At 32.1% G+C, this 17013-nt stretch overlaps 1 protein-coding gene across 2 annotated transcripts; it reads left to right on the forward strand.

Annotated features, from left to right (window-relative positions):
• Positions 1-2752: 2752 nt before the first annotated feature.
• On the forward strand, positions 2753-13794 carry LOC142617587 (uncharacterized). 2 transcript variants are annotated; one of them, XM_075790490.1, is made up of 13 exons: positions 2753-2877; positions 4618-4818; positions 5113-5163; positions 7654-7784; positions 7893-8009; positions 8170-8289; positions 8745-8863; positions 10097-10263; positions 10727-10780; positions 12505-12614; positions 12983-13096; positions 13207-13332; positions 13410-13794. In XM_075790490.1, the coding sequence occupies exons 2-13, from the start codon at positions 4639-4641 to the stop codon at positions 13438-13440; spliced, it is 1320 nt and encodes a 439-aa protein (XP_075646605.1). In that variant the 5' UTR covers positions 2753-2877; positions 4618-4638; the 3' UTR covers positions 13441-13794. The 2 variants fall into 2 exon arrangements, with proteins under 2 accessions (XP_075646605.1, XP_075646606.1); XM_075790491.1 differs by having other exon boundaries at positions 13413-13582.
• Positions 13795-17013: the final 3219 nt, after the last annotated feature.

Raw genomic sequence — 17013 nt, forward strand, 5'->3', positions numbered from 1 at the left:
TTTATAGGCTTTGTGAGGCATTCAAAAACCATGAAGCAACTCATTTTTATGTGTAAAAAGCCTTTGAAATGCTTTACTCCAAGAAAATTCAAAACAAGAAATATTAATTCGAACTGTGGATGAGTAGATACCACCCTAATTAAGGATTTAAACAGCTTGCAATTGAGGAAGAACTTCCTAATCAGTAAGAGATTATTATTAGTATTAGTATTATTGTTGTTGTCGTCTATTGTTATTAGTATTTTTGTAAATATTTTCATCTTCTTCTTACCAATCTTTTTTTTTTCCTGAGATTACTGAAATCTTTGAATTGAATAGTTTATATATCCTTAAAGTTGGAAACCATATAGTAAAATAATTAAGTTCATGTCTTATAATTTTTTTTTTTTATCTTTTTCATACATTTAAAAAAAAAAAAGTTTCAACTTACGTCGTTCACTCCTAGTGATAGTTCTTTATCATTAAACAAAGACACTAATCTCATCCCCCTTTCCCTATATATATGTGTGTGTGTTTCTAAAAAAAAAAAAAAAAAAAAGACACTAATCGGTTTTTAGTGTAGGCGGGGATTGAACATCAGATCATCCTTCAACTATTAGAGATTTTATTAGTTGAACTAACTAGAACCTATAATATATTTCATACTAAGATACCTATAATATATTTCATACTAAGATAGAAGAACTTGCCTTTGATGAATAAATGCTCTTATTAGATATACCCCCCCCCCCCCCCCCCACACACACACACACACACACACACACACACACACAAACAAAATCAAGTAATAAAAAATCAAGGGGTTAAGTATATGTATAACAAAAATAAACTTAGAACAAAGAGGGAAAGAAGGTTATATACTTGTTTTCTTTATAATTTGAATGACAGTGAAAATAAAATAAATTTGGTTTGGAGTTTGTAATTTTGAGTTAGGAATTATGTTTCAATAAAAAAAAATAAAGAGTAAGGCTTTATGTTGACTTGTTCCCTTTTGTAAGGATGAAATATGAAATGGTAAATGTTTCTAATTGGTAGCTAATACTATAACATTTGAGAAGTTCCCTATTAACTTCTTTGAGACTAGATTCTCAAAGAAAAAAAAAAAAAAAAATTCTTTGAGATTACATAGTCTATTTTTTTGCTAAATTTGAGACTGCAAGTCTATAACATATCAGAAAGACACCTTTTCTTATTATTGCTATTTTTTTTAGCTTACCATCTTTGTTTCTTAGATTTTAAGTCTACAATCAGTAAGATGATTTAGAAAGTAGTACATGTTGTCAGAGTCTACTTATAATGAATTATTATGATTTCAACATAATTAGTTAGCTTAAATGATGGTGAAGATAAGAACATGATTAATTCCAATTACTAAAACCTTAGCCAATAAGCTAAGAATTTTGTGCTTCAGTAACATTGCTTAATTCTTCTTACTGTAAATAGTTTAAACTTGATCTCTCTGTCACTTTTCGTAACTTAAAAAACAAACAAACAAACTTGACTAGGAAAAGTTCCTGAAAACACGTCCTGTAATCTTTCCTATTGTTCAGCTGTATTGAGAAATATTGTAATACGGGTCAACACCAAAAAATTTGATTGATGTCTTAATTTGATGATAAATAGCGATTTTCATGGGGCGGTACGAATATATTTTATCATATCTAAAAAGAGCAATAGCAGAATTTTTAGGAGCCTTGTGTTCAAAACTTTGTGTAGAAACATTATAGGCGATTGGTCAAAATTGTTGATCTGTATGTTGACTTAATTGCGGCCTCAAATATCTGATTTGAAATAATTTTTTTTTTTTGGAGATCATGATTTGAAATATATTTAATTTAACAAAATTGACTATTTGTATATATTTTTAAAGTCTTTGACCATATGTAACTAACTCAATTTACTTGAATTTGAGCCTCATCTATCACCACTATCAATTATTTTGTTAATTTGCAATCATATGCATCACACCATATATTTAAATGGCCCAAATATAAGATTTTAGGGTATTTTATGAGAAAGTAGAAATTTCAATCACTCATAAATTTATTCTCTCTTCCATTCAACTTTTTACTAAAATATTAATTTCTCATTTAAACTCAATTATCACTTGAAATTCTCGCTTCTTCACATATAATTTACCAAATTTTTTTTGTTGAGAAACTACCAATTTATTATTGAATCAAGTCCTTCTATAGTCAAAACAAAAATTCATCACAATTTCACAATACTTTCAACTTTGATTACCACCTTACACGTGATGCCTTAAAATAAAGCATTTAAAATATCAAAAAAATTATTTAAAAAAGAAAAAAAAATGATTGAATCAGTGTCCAAATATTATTCCTAAAAATCAATGTCCAAATTTGCCTACCACCACACAAACAATCCTCTAAAAAAAAAAAAAAAATTAAAATTGCAGATTGTTATGTTTTGATTTTTTTTTTTTTTTTTGTATTCATAATTTTATTGTATTTAATTAATTCATTTAATTTTTTTAGGAACATTCTCGAACATTATGTTTCAACAAATTTATTTTAAAAAAAGAAAAAAAAAACAATCAATGTCCAAATTTGCCTTACTTTCTATCTTTCACCTAAACAAATTTGCCTTACAACCTAAGACTAGACAGCATGGCGAGCCAAGTGTCACACTCTTACAACCTCTGCAACTAACGGTCCTTTTACACCAACATTCCCGGCAGGCAACAACAATGGTCCACCATCAACCTCAAGTGCCCCATCCACAAAATACCCATTTTTTCATTTCTCTTCATTCTTTTCTTAGTCATTGTTGTTTTTCATTCTCATTCTCATTTTCTTCATAACCAAGCTGCTTAGGAGGAAAACCTTTTCCTCCTACCCGTTGTAGTCCCTTCTGGTAATCCCCCCTCTTCCTCTTTTCTCCTCCATTGCTGTGTGTTTGTGTATCTGGGGTGTTAATGTTATTGCCTTTTTTGGGTTTCAAAGTTTTTGGTATTAACATAATGAGATGCAACCATGTTGTACACTTTTGGGGTTTGTTTTATCTGTGTCTTTTGTGTTATTTGTGTTGGTGAATATGTATGAGCCAATGGGGTTGCTTCATTTGGTATTTTGTGTAAAATGTTTGTTTTCTTGATTGCATATGAAAATATGTTGTATTTACTTTGGGTGTGATTTATTTTTGACATTGTGTCATTTGCATGAGGCTGCGCCTTGATATGATGATAAGTGCCTTCCATCCAAAGTAACATGTTGTGGGTTCGAGTCCCGGAATTTCCAAGAAATTGAGGATAAGGTCGCCTACCAATGCCTTTCCCAAACTCCATAGAGGTGGGAGTTTTGTGCATTGGATATGACGTTTTGTGTCATTTGCAATGATAAAGATTATGGGTGGGGAGATCACCAGGGGAAGGTGTTTAATTTGGCTTTCAGAATTTAGTGTTAGGGATGAGTGGATTGAACAAATGGATGCCCGGCATGAATGTGTATGGGAAATGGGTTTAATTTGGACTGCGGATTTTGTGGAACCTGAAATTCATGATTTATTGGTTGTGGAGTTTGGGTGTTTGGAGTTTAGAGAGAACTGCAAATATGTTGGTACAACAATGCAAATAGATTTGGATTTGGGGCCTCTGCTACCAGGAGAAGTAAACTAATAATAATGGTTCTTCTTGAATAATTTCTCATTTTTGAATGGCATTTTCTCTGTTGGAGAGATTTTCAATGAAGTTGACATAAACTCACATATGCTAAAAAAGGAGGAATTTCATTTATTAATATTGGTTCCCAGAAAATTATATGGAAAACAGAAATTTCATTAAATAATTTAGAGTTCAAAGTTATGATTTCAGCTCGCAGTATATCTAAATGCACCTTGTGCTCTCTGTCTAGTAGAAGGTCTACTTGTGGGTAATGATTTGCTTATTTGAGATTTGACTCCTCATTACTATGCCTGTATTGTGCTCTCAATCTTAAAGAAAGTGTGTTGTTATATATCTTTCTTCTGAGTGGTCATCTGGCTTTGTCAATTTAATTTTAGGCTCCTTTTGTTACATGACAAGTCCTGATTCTTTATGTTTATCTGTATTCAATTTTCTTCTTTGTTTTTTTTGCTCTTAAAAGAATATGGTAGAAGAAGGAGAAATTTGAAAATGGATTTATCTTTTTATGCAAAAATTTTCCTTTCTTTCTTCTTTTCGGGAACTAAATAAGGGTTGAGGTAATTTAATGAACGTTCATGAATTTGGAGCTGATATGAGCTTCCAAATCCCTGGAAATTTGGAGGTACTTAACAACCTAATGGCAGAATTACACATTCTATCCAAGCTTTTTAATGTTGTTAGAAGTTATTTTAGAGCATTTTTTGGTGGTCCATTGATAGCAAATAATTTTAAGGGCCACTTACAAATAACTACCTAATGGGAAGCTTCAGACTTATGTTAGTAGTTATTAACCTGTATTTTTTAGAGGTGTGGATTTGAAGGAATTATGGTTTATTTTTTATTTATTTGCTTGCACATGTGTTTCACCTTCATTTATGTAATGCACACATACAAACACATATAACACATTTTGTTAATACTTAGTGCATTACTGCACACAGAATTACTCTTGTTTTCATTGTAATATGTCATAGGAAAAATTCCATAGTATTGCTATGATGGCCGTCAGCTTCAAATATTGGGATGATTGCATTGACCCTTCCGACATGGAAGCAATGTGGAATATTCCTGAAGTAAGCAATGAATGGTTAGATGCTGGAGAGTCTAGAGACCAGAAAGTTCACCTATCACGTGATCCAGACGGACAACCTTTTTTGACACAGATCGAGATGAAGGTTAACCAAATTTCTTTCTTTTATGGAGAAAATCATAGTAACTGTTAGTCACCTTTTAAAGTAACATATGTTCTTTAATTATATTTTTCTTACTTTTGGATATGACTTGGTTCAAAATTATATTTTGGTTTTCTGAAAGCTTAATTTCATCTTGAAATGATAACCCTCCAATATTTCAGTAAAAAAGGTCATGCGATAAATTTAAGTTGATATTTCTTGATCTTCATTGTGATATGTTTAGATGCAACATTAATATTTGTTATATAATTTTAATTTGTTATGATATTTTTCTAGGCTGTGGCTGAGATTATTGCCTCCAGGCATTTCAATTCACAGATAGATCTGGTACATCTTCTTTTCAAAAATGTCACCCTACTCAATGAGTTACTTCTGTTTAAATGCTAAATCATCAGTTGGACTTGAATATATATATATATATATATATATATATATATATATATATATATATATATCTATCTGAATGTGTGTGCGTGCGTGCATTTGCATTTAAATGTTTAAAATCATTGTTTGGATCTTTAGATTGGCATCTATTCTCATTTGTTCAAAAGAAAAGTGCAGTGTTTTACAGAAAAACCGTGGGAGATGGTTTCAGGATTATAGAAACTAAACAGATTATGAAGCCATAAATAATGGTCAGCTAATTAAGCAGGGGTACTTTTTTTCTAAAAGCTTAGTATTTGCTGCAAACTGTTCATAGTGTGGATTTAATGTCTGCAAATGATCTCTCTTCTTTTCAGTTTCTACTTTCCTGCCCTTAAGATTGGTTGATGCGTTACTAATGTGCTTTAATGGTTTTCACTTGTGATATGTGTTTGGCCTTAGGATGAATGGTTGATTGGTTGGTATCTGTTATCATTTGCATCATAATATTTTTGACAGTTTAATAGTTGGGGGAGGGGGAATTTGAAACTTGGATATCTCAATTGGAAACTTTAAGAAGTGTTAGTTAAACTACAAGGCTCTTGGCACCATTTGCCTCATAATGAAAATGAATTACTACCAAATGCACCTATATTTTCTTAGATTTTTGTTTTAGATGATCAGAAAACAGGATTATATTCTTCTTTTATGTTCTTTCGATATCTTGTCATCACTTAAGTTGTGACAAGTGAACTTTTACTAAACTTGTTTATGTCCTATTGGCCTTCCCTTGCTTTCAGTCTCTTATTTTTCATTTGTTTACTTATTTCTGTTAGCTTTATAATTATAATTCACCTTTGGCCAATATCAATGACAATTTACTTTTGTCACATATCTAAGTCTATGCTATATATCCATGTATAGTCTCTTTTTCTTCTCTCATGGTCATTTCCGTAACCTATTCTTATTTTGTCCCTCTTGACTAAGCATATGTATAAATCTATCATCTTCAAAGTTCTTGACATCCGATTGGGGAAGCTGTCTTTAACAAATTTATGTTAGGTAATTACGCATCTTAAAATTCCTCTGCTATCACCATGGCGAAGATCGAACAGTGCTAATCTAGCATACTTCCAGGAATTGTGATGAAACTATGTTTTTAAAGTTCTAAGTTAACTGGTCTCCTGGCTTGGCTTGTGGATCGAAGTTCTCTGCATTCCTTTTGTTCCATTATCACTGGTCACCTACTTGTGTATAATTATCCATAATTTTGTTTTGGGAGGTTTGAAGTTGACAGAATTATCATCGTGAATCAACTTTATATCTAAAGCCTTTGCCTTTTGTAATCTATGTCATGGCTGTCTTAATGAAGAAGAATCAATGAATCTTTGTCTTCTATGTGGTTTTTGTTTGGGAATGATTTATGGTATCTTTATTGAATGCTTCATCAAAGACCTGCTTAAGTAAGAGAATGTTGACAGAGAATATAATTTAGATGGTTTAGTCCCGTAAAGAAGATACAAATGACTAATAAAATACTCATCATTACCAGACATTGGTGATCAAATTTTCATCCTCAAATTCAAATGAAAATAAGGAATCTAATACTAGAACTTTGCGAAATTTGAGGTTGGAGCCAATCAAATGCATCTTTCACATAAAGCAAATATAAATGAGAGTGCGACCCTGCATTCAGCAGAAGTGCATTTGGGCCTCTTCCTGGTCCTTTTGGAAGCAATTTTTGGCTAAGTTTATTTAAAGCAAAGCATAGACACATGCTTGTACACACACGTATAGCTGGTAAGATTCTATGTTAGTTAGAGTCAGGTATTCGTACCTTCCTACAATATGCATGTCTAACACCTGTGCATGCCCATGTCATATGTGGCTAGCACAGGTTGTTCATAACTTTGAGCTGATTATGTGACAAAAGTGAGAATGTATCTTCCAGTTAAAGCATCAATCAGCTTGACCACACTTGGGCCCAATGATGTCCATCTGGTCTTCCAAGGAGCTTTTCTTTGACTTCCTTTGTTACAGAAACATATAATTCAAATTGAATCATTGACTTCTATTGTAATGTTAGTAATGACTCTAATTTTCTGATATATATACTATAGTTGAGAACAATGAACGAATCTTGAGTACATAAGTTTGTGCTCCTTTTCACTTGATGCCATATTTCTAACCATGATTATCAAGGCTTATTTTGGATTTCCTCTAAAATGTCATTAGTGAGAAGTGGAAAAGCTTAGACACTATGTAATTCATAAGCTGGCAGTGCAATTCAAAAACTTAAAATTTGCTTTTGATTCCATCTACGGCTTTAAAGTATAGTGTAACTTTTGCATGAATTGACAAATGAAGCAATTTTTTTTTTCAAAATTACTGAGTAAGTGTTAGTTGCAATTCGAGTTGATTTTTCCATGTTTGACTATCCTTTCCTTGTTACAGGACATGATATGTGCTATTGCTGAACTTGAAAGCGACAGACAGCCTCTTGCTGTTCGGTCTGACAAAAAGAATAAGGAGCCTACCATAGGGATCATGCAAATTTCAATAGAATCTGCAAAGTGGCTGTTCAAGTACTAACTGCATGTCCTGATCCTCTTTCAAATGTGTAAAGGTTAACAATATTTGTTTATGCACTTTTAACATTATTTTGGTTGGATGAAACTGCAACTTGCTTGCAGTGAGTTGGGTTACAGGTCATATGAAGTGGTAAAGAATCCAGAGCTTCTGTACTGGCCTTTTGTAAGCGTATATCTTGGTGCTGCCTACATGAAATGGCTATCAAATTATGACCAAAAGTAAGTTACCAAATATTGGTCTGGTTGATCCATCTTCCTTTCATGTTTGTGGCTCCTAATATATCCTTTTGTGTGCAAACAACATTTAATAGCAATAGTTGACTTGATTACCATATTGAGTTTCTTGAGTGATAACATATTAATGCTATCCTATCTGCAGAGAGAGAACTGAAGAGTTCATAATTAGGGCATATAAAGGTGGTACGAAAAAGGCAACTCATAAGTCAACTTTGCCATATTGGAAACGGTATCTTTGTGTCAAAGAAAGTCTTCCATCCAGGTGGTTGTTTGCTCTTCATTATGATGATTTGTATTTATGACAAGCATATCATTTTGAAAAATATTTAGATCACCGATAAGAGGACCAGTGGAAATATGTTGTGTGCTTCACCAGGATGTGGGTATGTGGTATGTTTGATGAACAAGTACTGAAAATTTTCTGAATATGATTGAACATTTCCTATCTTTCCTTTCTCTCAATGAGTGGGTAAAAGCTTTGTTTTGTCTTGATCTATTTATTCATAATACTAATATCTAGTTATTGTGGAAAAAATGTGAGTTAGCATGTGGCATGGTGCTAAGGAATGTCATGCTGAATATTTATAATTGCTACACATGTAACTGCATTACTGCAAAGTAGAATACTTTTATGAAAAATCAGTGTCTTGTAAGATCACTTTAATAAACTCTGAGATTATCTGAAACTGATTACTTTTTTATCATATCTTTTTTCAGAAAATATTTTGAAGATGGTCGAGATGTTTCTGCTTCTGCTTCTGCTGCTCCTACACCTCCACCTGGTTCTGCTACTGCTACACCTCCATATGGTTCTTCCCCCAATTCACAGCCCACAGGTTGTCCTTTATCCAGTTACTTTATTTTTCATGCACGGCTTTTGTATTGTTATCTATGAGCTGAAACTGTCAACCTGCATTGTTTGAGTGGTATCAGACATCTCTCCATTCTATGAATACAATACCAAATTACTATTTTTATAAGGAGTAGAGTTTCCTTCCACTCAAAGAAAATCAAAATAGGAATTTGAGGCAATTTTCTTTCAAATTGCTTATTTGATCATGTTATGATCATTGAGTTCTTAACATTTTACTCCATTTTTGTAATTTATATATATATATATATATATATATATATATATATATGTATATATTAAGATGGGTCATAATTCACAAGAACTACGGAGATGGTGAAGCAAAGTTCTGTTGCTTTTTTCTTATGGTTGGTAATTTACAGACAAATGAAATGGATCAAGAAATCATGATCTTGTGTTGAACCCCATTCTTATTGGGGAGGAATTGCGGTTTGCGCTAAAGCTCATTGTCTGCCATTCCTTGTCTTGTCATTAGTAACAACGTAATCAATATATCGCAGAGTTCTTAACATTTGAATCTATTTAGAATAAAATATAACTTGGAATGGATCTACTCTAAATGAATTTTTATTCTACCTATCACTGTTTAAACCTTATACTTCTATATCAATAAAGTTAGCATTTTTACTTCCATTGTAATTTTATAAACTTCCCAATTTACTGCTTTTAATGGGAATACATAAAGATAAAAAAGGAGGTTTCTATAATTTTTAGAGTAAAGTAAATCAAGAAGCATTAATACGATGCTAGCTGATTGTTCTAGTGTGCGTATTTATTATTCTTTGATCAATGATGCAGTGAAAATAAAGTAAAAGATGCTATTTACAAAGCAGATCATGCTAGATGACTGCTAAAGATCAAATTATACTAATACTTCTTTGGTACAAATTATGCTCATATGGATTAGAATTTTTTCATTGTAAAAACAAAATTATCTCTGAAATCATAACAAATGCAAATGACCTGGATGACCAATGCACCCTTTTAAAAATATTTATTGTGTTCTAACGTATAATCATTAATGCTTCTTTAGTTGTCCTTACATTTTTTCAACTTCAAATCATGCAGATTTTGTCATTAACTTCCTAGTCTTGCTAGGATTCCTCTATATTTGGATTTTTTTTTTAAATTTATACTTTCATTTTTATTTTTGTTACTAAAATGGACAATCTCCTTTGTGTCTCTGATGAGGAAGCAGGTGTATACTCATATTGGGACACCAAAGCTTCTCCAGAAGACATGGAAGAATTGTGGAACCATCCTGAGGTCCTGAAAGAGTGGACTAAATCGGGAGAGATACGGGGAAAAGTGCGCTTTTCCCATGATAACAAGAAGAGACCCTATCTTTCACGGGTGGAACTGAAGGTAAGAATCCATTAGAGTGAACATTCCTGAATTTATTATTAGGTCAATAATGCATATTTGATAAGAATTTCTTCATACTTAACCTACCACATTCTGATTTTGTTTGCTAAATTGCTAAATAATTATAAGTAAACACATTTATATTCTACTTTTCATGAAATAGATGGGATGGATTTGATGAATGACTTTATATATAAAGTTCGTAACTGAGTGGGGCATTAAGTATTGAATTTATCAAAAATATAAAGTTCGTTTGATCTTAATATAGTTATTATGTATTGCTAAAACTTGGGAAGTTATACTGATTTGCATTTAATTTTAATTTTAAGAGAAGATGGTAGATAATGATAATGGCCTAGTTTAATATCTTAATCATACCGGTACTTCTGATACTGCTGTTCCACAATCAAAACTTATATGAATGTAAGATGTCACCCTCAGTGATTTTGAAATTTTCTTGCAGGCAGTTGCAGAAATCATTTTGACCAAACACTTCCCCACAAAACATATGAAACCTGTAAGTATGCACTTACTAGAAAATTTCTGTGGATCTTGTAATGGAGATGGTGTTTTGTGACTTTATAATCACGATCATTGTAGTACCTTTTTTTTTTCATTACTATAATTTGTTATATTTTTGCTTTTTTTAATTGAAAAATCTCCTTGATATATATATTAGTCTTCACTTATTCTGCCCTATATTCAGAGAATGGCTGTCTAAGATACATGTAAGATACTGCAGCATTTTTTTTTTTTTTTTGAGAAAAGTTTAGAAACAGCTGCATATTTAACATAGATGAGAGTGTACAGCATGAAAAAGAAAAAGAAAATCCTAATTTGAGGAATGACGAAGTGCCTCACTGTGGGATACAGAGGGAACTTTTATACACGAGATGCAGACACATAACTAACATACTCAAAATATGTATGACATAATGTACAAAATTTGGTTTTACCAGTAGTAGTGGTGTTCTTATTGGTGAGAGTTCTTGACAATATTTTTTAGTTTGAGAGTGTTCCAAAACAAGATTGTAGGGGCAAAAATTCCAATATAGTTTTAAATTTTTTTTTTTGTAATATGCATAAAATGTGCATATGCAGACCATCATACACACTCTCTAAAATGCTGTGTCTAAGTTATTTCCATGATATTTTTCTTTCTCTTAATTATTTTTAGTTTTAGACTGTTAGAGACATTTCAAGTCCTTGTGAATTGTGATGTGGGTTGGTGTGTGAAATTGTTTCAATTTGTTCTTGTTACAAACAAGTCTCTTTAGTTTTTCACTACATTGCAACTTATAAATTAGGTTCATGCCCCCCTCACCTTAAAGGGATTTTTGTTGTTGGCATGTCGGGTCATGGCAGTTTTTTTTTTTTTTTTTTATTTTTTTGAGAATAGGTATGTCATGGTCATGTCTAGCCCTTATAATGTGTGACATTGTGCAATGTACGTTCATAATTGTTGGCTTGTTGCATACTATAAACTATAGAGTTTAAGAGAATATGCCAAATAAACATTTTCATTTCTTTTTGGATAATTTAATAATTTGTATTCATGTTTTTCATGAAATTCTTCATTTACTGGAAAATTTGAAAATGCACTTTCGCTTTCAAGCTCTCACTTCAAGTTTTCTGTTTGTATATTTTGCAAGCATATAATATTTCCTTATTTCTTATAAATCAAGCATAAATCTTCCCATTCACTGTATCCTGTGGTGATTTTTTAATTGCATTCTACTATATTGCTAGAGTATTTTTTGAAGGATTTTTCTTGACAACGGTAAATCTTGAACTGTTACTCTATATCGACAGTAGGGTGGGGCAAGAAAAAAAACACTGTAAATTTATACTGTATTAGTTTACCCAACCAATGCTAAATGTTGCAAAGTCATATGTTGGATCTGTGATCTTTCAGGCTCGACCTAGCAGTTGCCAAGTTGAGGTCATTGATTTTTCTGGGTTTCTGTGATGTGGAGAACTTTAATATGGAATATAATATTCTTATAGTATGATTCTAATATTTCTTTCTTTAAGCAAAATTTGGAGATTCCCAGGAGTTAAGGAACCAAGAACATAATTAAGCTATCTAGCATTTTGGTTTGGTGTATCAGTTTCCTGGATATATATATATATTTTAAATTTTAATCCCAACTTTTATGTCTTCTGTACCATTCTTCTGCTCATCGTACATTTTTTTTTTTTTTGTAATTCGTTTTTTCTGAGACTTAACTTTCTGTACAGACATGTCTTTGTGCTCTTGCGGAAGTCGTTAGCCTGCGTTTTGTAAATGGAGTTGGACCACGTACTGGAATAATGGGAATTGACTATCCGACAGCTTTCTGGCTTTACATGTATGTGACATAAACATACTTAGCATCTGATTTACTTTCACCTTTTGGCCAATCATAACAAGAAATTTAATTACTTTGGCTCCTTTTGGGGGTGTTGGGACATCTTATCAATATGAATTAATTTGATTTTGACCTTGTTTAGTGTCTGTAGTGACTAAGTTCATCTATGCAAGTACAGTGTTTACTAGATTGATATTGACTAATCAATGCAATTAGGTCATGTAATTTGAACCTAGTATGCCTGCATTTCAAATGACTGTCAAGGATAAAGTTATATAAAATAAAAAAAACAAACAAAGCCGTTTGCGATATATATATATATATTTTAAACAAATGTCTGCATTTCTTGAACTTCTTCTTGTGTATAGGGAATTGGGCTACAGGGCTTATAGAGTTGATTCAGCTGATGATCTAACCAAGCCATTCGTGTCTATGTACTTTGGTGCAGCCTATTTGGTTTGGTTATCAGAATATGAAGGGAGGTAAGCCTGTTGACTACAAAAAGTTTCATTTAGCTGTGTGAGATTTGTTGTCTACATTAATATTTCCTACGCAACTAGCAACTCATTTCTTATTCAATGGTTGTAAATAGGAAAAGGACTCCACAGTTTGTTGTTCAGGCTTACATTTCAGGGCCAAAGAATGTGAATCTTCAGGAAACAGGTCCACTTTGGCTTAAATTCATGCAAGCATTGGGCAATTATGAGGACACAAAGAAGTATGCATTTTCTCACTTCTTAATTGAAATCAGAGAATTTTCAGTTCTTATGACACATGAATTTTTCTTTTTCTCAGTAGGGATCAAGGGAACTGCTCCATTCTGTAAGAGATGATCATCTGTGGTCTGTCCTTGTACAAAAACCAAACAAGAGTGAACATCATTATAGATGAATGATTGGTTTTATAGAAACAATTTAGTGACATATCTCTCAGCAATTTTGATTCTGCAAAAAGCACAGGGGAAGACAGATAAAGAATCCTCTTTTGATTGGATGGATTTTAGTTCTAATCAATTTATTGGACACTCTTTGATCCAATTCTTGTAATATAGATCATATATTACTTAAATGTGAAAAAGGATTGTCAATGACTTAATGGATCCAGTTTGGATAAAATTTTCCAAAATAGAAAGAATCTAAATAAAGGCACATACTTTAGGATAAGAAGCCCCATTCTCAAATATGATGGCTCCAAGTTTTCATATATTTTTTCACACTTTCAAATTGAAGGCCAAGTAATGGAGATGGAGACATTGGAGAATGTTATTGTATAAACTAATAATATTAATGTCTCAAAAACCGATTGGTGTCTTAGACTGACGATAATGAGCACAATTATTAGAAGTAAGCGTCATAGGTTAAAACTATATATATATATATATATATATATATATATATATAAACTAACAATATTAATGGCCCACAATAAGTTGTTGGACATGAGATATGTTATTGGCAAAAAGAATATTTTCAATAGAAATGTATATGATTCAAGTCTTCCATTGTTGTAACTATTATAACTACCAAAATATCCAAAAAAATAAAAGTATCTGGCTATGGTATTCATACCTACTTAGAACATACACATTCAAAATTTGTTGTAATGTTCCTACACACCTTAATATTGTATTTCAAGTCGATTTTGCTCTTCTTTAATAGAAATCACAGCTTTATTCTCCAAAAAAAAAAAAAAACTATTTAAATCTATTTCAAATTTTCAACCTACAAAGAGTGGACTTCTGGTTAAATTAAAATTAAACGCTTACATACTTGGGACCAGTAATACGAAGGAGAAAATTGGCATTTACCCATATTTTAAAACTATGCAGTAAAATATCCTTGTTTTGAAACTATTTAGCAAAATACTCTTGTTTTTGAAACTCGATTTTAACAAAATCAAGTTTTGTGTAAAACTCGATATTCTCAAAATCGAGTTTTGTGTATATTTTTAAGTGTAACTCGACATTAGCAATATTGGGTTCTATTTAAATTTCAAAAAAATTTAAGTGATTGAACTTACCTGAAACTCGATTTTCTAAAAATCAAGTTTTATTGAAACTCGATTTTTAGAAATCACCGCCGATCTGTAGTTGTTGGTCTCGCTGATTATGTATCGGTGGTTAGAGTGAGAAGAGAGGAGAGGTTTGGGTCAGAGAGGAGAAGAGAGATAAGGGAGAGTTAAAAAATTAGCAATGTCTGTAACGTGTGTTGAGGGACTAAATTGTGATTGGGACCAAATTGGTTAGTTTGGAGAAGTTGTGGACTTGATTGGCATTACCCCAAAATATGTTTATGGACTTGCTTGGACAAAGTTTGGCTCCAAAACATGTTTGGAGCATTGGGCTCCAACCACCAATAGGAAGATGACATTAGGGAGTCGTGCATTGCACATGACAAGACACATATTATCTTCCTATCTATGGTTGAAGCCAAAGGCTCTAAACATGTTTAGAGCCAAACCTTTTCCTATATAACCAAGCCACAATGCACATGCCTATAGTCGAAACAAAGATTCAGCTTGCAGTATCAATTAGATACCCAAATGAAGATTCAACTTAATGCTTTCTTCTTTTTCCACTTTAGGATATAGTTTTGCTTAAACACTAACCAAAACTCAACAATTTATATAAGCAAATACATCAAATACTGATACAGACCACTAACATGACAAGCCATGCAACATTAGCCCCAGAAATCCAATACTAAACAAGAGCATAGAAAATCAAAACCCAAAGCAATCAAGTAGGAAACAATGAAATTAGCATAGCCAAACAAATGCAAGAAAAACGCTGATTATGTATAAACCTGAATCAACTAGTGCAGGCAAGGAGCTGAGAAATTAGAGGGACAAATGGGTGAGAAAGACTGTGAGAGTAAATATAAGAGAGAACATAAGGACTGTGTGTGTAAGTTTTTATTAGGACCTAAGAATTTCACAGCAATGCCACTTTTGAACTTGGTGGCTGTATATGTCATAAACCATTAATCCATTCACTTTTGATTTACTTTGGTAACTAGTGTTCAATCCTCATAGTCACAACATAGTAGAAGAAAAAGGAATTATTTTTGAGTAATTGTCATGATACACTTACTCATTCCTAAAAGAAAATTACATAACACCTAACATTATAACAGTTCTAGTCAAACTCAAAAATTTACAAATAACATTGTAATGAATCTACAACTATAGTTTCACTAATGTCTAATGAATTCAATAATTTTTCTAATCCACATTGAAACTCTCTTCTCTCTCAAGAAACATGATTTGTTGAGCACCTCTTCAGCTGTTGGATTAGGAAAACTGTTGACTTCATTAGATGTTAGTGAAACTTTAGTTGTAGATTCATTACAATTTTATTTGTAAATTTGTTAGTTTGACTAGAACTGTTATAATGTTAGGTGTTAAACTTAGGGCTAGCTTGGTGATTCTCTTTGCTTCAAGCTGATTCAAGCCACTAGTTATCAAAGTCTGATGAAGTACATGTCCACTTTCTTTGTACTCCTCTGCTATTGTACTCACATGTTTGTAATTTGGTCCAATGACATTAACCCTCTTTGTGATTAACTGTATTGTAATCACTCCAAGGGCATAGATGTCATTATATGGCATTAATATCCCTGTCAAGACCAATTATAGCAATTCATTTCAAAAATTTATCGAATACATAAAAGAAAAAAGAAAAAAAGGGCAAGGAAAAGCATAAATATGGCAAGTAGATACAAAATAAGCATTTAGGATCATCTATTAGAGTATATTACACACAGCTTTGACATAAGAACTCTATCCATAAATTAAAATTCTCAAAAGCAATCTTAAGATGCACATTCTTAACAAATAGCTCAACAAGCTCTATCATAACAAACAAACAAAAAAGGCTAATCATTTAATATGCTAGTTAGGAAGTAACCAATTACAAGCCCTACCAACTAGCTGTAGCACACATTCCTAAATATTTAATCTTGTAGACTTCCTACCATGGCTAATATCTTAGCACAAGTGCTCTGGTTAGGCAACCTGGTTGCACAACTTTAATACAAGACAGGCAGCCATGTGTTGATCATCTCTAGATGCTTCATAATTTTCAAGGTCTTGTCTTTGTGAAGAAGAGATGAAATGAGTATCGTAAGCATTAACTAAACAACAGTTAACTTTGATACAAGCACAAACCAAGGATTATGCCAAATATTGCTCAAATATCTATTTAAGATCTTAGAATGGACTTTCCAGCTTAAAACAAGCTCATACAGAACATGTGCCATTTGCATAAAATTGACAATTAAATAAGACCATTGATTTTGTTTTTGATGGACATTGAGCAACAAGAGAAGCGGATAAATGGTGGAGTGCAAGATGGATTCAATCCCAGAAATCCCATTAAAGCACTTGAACAAGTCTGTCT

The sequence above is a fragment of the Castanea sativa genome, chromosome 11 (genome assembly GCF_040712315.1).
Source record: "Castanea sativa cultivar Marrone di Chiusa Pesio chromosome 11, ASM4071231v1".
Taxonomy (NCBI): Eukaryota; Viridiplantae; Streptophyta; class Magnoliopsida; order Fagales; family Fagaceae; genus Castanea; species Castanea sativa.